This window comes from Propithecus coquereli, unplaced genomic scaffold (assembly GCF_000956105.1).
Source record: "Propithecus coquereli isolate 6110/MARCELLA unplaced genomic scaffold, Pcoq_1.0 Scaffold226, whole genome shotgun sequence".
Taxonomy (NCBI): Eukaryota; Metazoa; Chordata; class Mammalia; order Primates; family Indriidae; genus Propithecus; species Propithecus coquereli.
Window position 1 is genome coordinate 1,280,564 of NW_012147797.1, and position 3,993 is coordinate 1,284,556.

The following is a 3,993-nucleotide window of genomic DNA, read 5'->3' on the forward strand; positions in this document are numbered from 1 at the left end:
AGAGGCCAGCCAGAAGAGAACAATTCATTAACCTTTTGGTTGTTGATACAATGAGAAAGATGTTAAATCAATCCTAATTTATCTTCAGTTTGTGTAGTTTTCAACTATCATTTAGTCCAGAACTATAGTTGGAAAAAATATTGAACTTATGAACAGAAACTATTACTTTGTTTTTGTGATCTAGGACAGTATTTTGCTTTTTTTTCTTTTTTTCAAGAGAGGAACTTGCCAGCATGGTTAAATAATGCGTTGGCAACAAGGCAACAAGGCCACAAGCCACAAGGGTGTTTCTCACCCCCCTGCACTATTATTACATAGTTCAGACTTTTACCTGCTTCCTTGAGAAGTGGGCTTGATTTCCAGCTGAACTGCTTGCCTTTGAGCTAGGAAAGTTTAGAAGATTCGGAGAATTCCAAAAATTTGAAAGTGAATATGAGTTCAAAATTTAGCTTTCTTGAAGTAATTTTTATGACTAACTTGATGATTTGATTCAATGGTAAAACAACCAGCTTTTCAGCTACTTACCTGAGATAAGATGGCCAGTCTAGATACTTTTCCATGGCCTCCTTTGCCCAACCTCCAAAAGGTGAGACTCCAACATGAGGGCAACCTCCTGTTGTATTAATAAACAAGAAGGCAGAGGGTAATGGGGAAAATGTTGAAAAAGGCAGAGATATCAAATTTCTAAAATTTTTGCTATCAGTCTATCTTAAAATATGGCCAGTTAGAATGTGGGGAAAGATGTTAAACTATGTAGATCAAAAAGGCAATTTGGGAAAATGCAAAGAACTCTTGACTCTGGGTCAGAAGACCTGTGTTCCAGACACAGGTTTGACATTTTCTGTTTTTAGGTAAGTCCTGTAAAACTTTTATGAGCCTTGTTTTCCTCACTGTAAGAATCAAATGATCTCTTATATGTTAAAAGTATGGAATAAATTATCAAATAATATGTAACTATAATATATTAGCATCTCATTTCTATCACAAGATATGTGTAATTCCCACCCCAACTATAACTTTCATTCCTTTCCAAAATTTAACATTGTTCTTGCTAACATTTATTTATTTATTTTTATCTCATTAGGCCCACAACTGCAGCCACAACTCTCTCTTCACTTTACCACAAATATAATATACTAATTCATGTTTCTGTACCATTTTATGTTTTGTCCCTTTATACCTTATCCAACTTTCACCCATTCTTCAAGGTCCAAATCAAATCTTAAAAAAATCATTATTGCCAAACGTGTAACTTTTAGAATAGACCACATTATCTACAATTTGGTACTCAAAGTGAGGTCCAAGGACCGGCAGCATCTACATCTCCTGGGAGCTTGTTATTAATGTCCCAACCCAGATCCATGAAATCAGAATTTGCTTTCTAACAAGATTTCAAGATGATTTTTAGGCACACTACTGTTTGATGAAGTATTTATCTACCACACTCATACTGGAAAGTAGTCATCTTACAAGATCATCTGTTTCATTTGTATAGCTATTTTTCCATAGGACTATTAAAAATAAGACTTATATGTCTATAAGTCAGGGAGAAATTTTTATAATAATGCTCATTGTTATGAGCTTCCTAGAAAATAATTCTATTCACTCTCATTAGAAAGGAATATACTATTACAAACTGAATTTGCTGAAGGAGACATAATAGATATATTCTTATCCTTGAGTACTATACAAGAGTAAAAATTGTATATGTGGGTACTTATCTTTTATGTATGACCATAGTATTCTATTCTACTTTTTCATTCAATACAGAGAAGCAAACAAGAATGATAAGTGCTACATCATTATCTTTGAAGATGTCAAACCTTGTGTTCTTTTAAAAAAGGAAATTAAATAAACCTATATTCTGTTCAAATGGAAAGCTGAAATGTGATGACATTTCAATGTGGAAATGAATTTGACCAAGCTGAGCACTTTTATCAATATGTTTTCATTTACAGTTCAGATGCTAATTGAAACGGTAGTCTGGGGAATCTCAGTATCCAATAAGGGCAAGCTGAGTTGGTCCCTTGACTTAGTTCATGGATTAAACTTCATGAAAGGAAGTAGGTAGATCCAGCCAAATGGTCACATGTTTCAGAAAGTTGATAGTTAATGTCCTATTAGATTATAAGAATCAAAGATTTGAAAGTGATGATTCTAATATTATATGCCAAATTACTACAAATACTCACTAATCTAGATTCCAGTGGATAAAAGTAAACATTGATATCTCTTTTCACTTCTGCTAAAGTTACATGATCAGTAATCACAAGATACAAATGATGTGTTTGGGGAAGTTTGCCGGATTCGTAGAAAAGCCAAGCAATGATTTATTCCAGAGGATGCTCGCTGTGCTACAAATCAACCTGTCTGTTTGAGAAGTCTCATTTTCAGCTAGTTGATGTGATTCAGAGTTTTCAGTGTGACATAAGAGGCCAGCCAGAAGAGAACAATTCATTAACCTCACAGAATCATCAGTAAGATCCTGCATAATTAGATCAGTTTATACATTTTAAAAAGAATCGGTATAAGGGGTTCAATAGCAGGTCATCTTCTAAGCTGGGTAGGAATGTAAGTCGGCCTATTCAACTTAACTTTTAACGTGAGTGTTCACTAACAGAAAGGAATTGTGATTTCCTTTTTAAAAAATATCCATGTTCTTTGAATTGTACCAGATTTCTATCAGAAGCCAATATCCTAAATCTATGTGGTCCTGATTATGGCATTAACTATAGAAGTATGACATTAACTCAATTTAAATTGTGTAATTTCTGTGTCTGTGCTCGGAGGGCAGGTTGAGAGAGGAACACTAGTGTGCTGATAATACAGATACTAAGACACTTGCATTTTACCCAAAAAGGAAAAATCCCTAAGGTTCTATCTTAATATTTACAGTTTCTAGGTACCTTTCAGACAGTTATTGAAAAATTATATAGGTAGCATCCTGGCCCTATGGTAAATCTGTATGACATTAATCACAAAAATCACATTTAAACTACATGAAAAGTTCTGTAGCATGTATTTTATGCCACTATTTACAAATATTCAGGCCTAACTTAAAATCAGAATGGTGGGTAGGGTGTTCTAAAAATCTGTTTGCTAAACAGGTGCTGATCTTTAAATGGAACAGTGGTGTTTTTGATTTTGTTGTCAGAAAACAATTAACTTGCCATACTTTGATTTTATTAGTTGAATGCATGACCTGCAATGGGGAAAGTTATCGAGGCCCCATGGATCACACAGAAACAGGCAAGATTTGTCAGCGCTGGGATCATCAGACGCCACACCGGCACAAATTCTTGCCTGAAAGGTAAAATATTACTGACTTGTGTTTCAATGATTCTTTTTACAAATTTTTATTTTCTTCATGACACCCTGCCATGGAAATTCTCTTTAAATCATGTTTTCCTGATAGAGCATGAACATAAAATTTAGAACTCCCTGACTCAGAATTCTTCAGACAGTATTGCCAGCCATTATGTTTGGAGGAGGTAGTCTTAGGGCAAAGGGATTTATGATGAGGTATTTGAGAACACTGACTACTACACCTTTAACTAGGCTTGGCTGATTGGGTTAAGAATTCCTAAAATGGTCCTGAAGGTAGAACCATCAGAGGGGAGCATAACTAAGCTTATGTTAATGCAGAGTAGAAGCGCTAACAGAAGCTTCCTCTTTCTCCACCATAGTGGGCTGGGGGTGGGGGGCAAGAGAAGGCCAATTCAGTAATGACCACTTTGACAGGCCTGAGCTGTGGGTGGAGGCATTATTACTAAATGCGATCAAATTTCCTCTAGAGAAGCATCTTCAGAGACTCAGGTACTCACATGTAACACCATGACATAGGCAATGCTCATAGAAAGGGAACGGAACATGAAACAAACAACTCTTCATTTGCTTTATCCTGGTGTATTTTGAAATTGTCAATATGGACAGCCAATTTGGAGAATTCAGGCATCTAAGTCTACCTTTTCCTCCAGGAGTAGGTTTTAACTT

The 3,993-nt window shown here is 35.4% G+C and overlaps 1 protein-coding gene across 1 annotated transcript in view; it reads left to right on the plus strand.

The window, feature by feature from the left end:
- Nucleotides 1–3,993, plus strand: part of HGF (hepatocyte growth factor (hepapoietin A; scatter factor)) — a 69,286-nt gene that overhangs the window by 21,379 nt on the left and 43,914 nt on the right. The window contains exon 6 of the mRNA XM_012645098.1: nt 3,190–3,310. Coding sequence (XP_012500552.1) covers nt 3,190–3,310 — 121 coding nt within the window. The remainder of the gene's footprint in view (nt 1–3,189; nt 3,311–3,993) is intronic.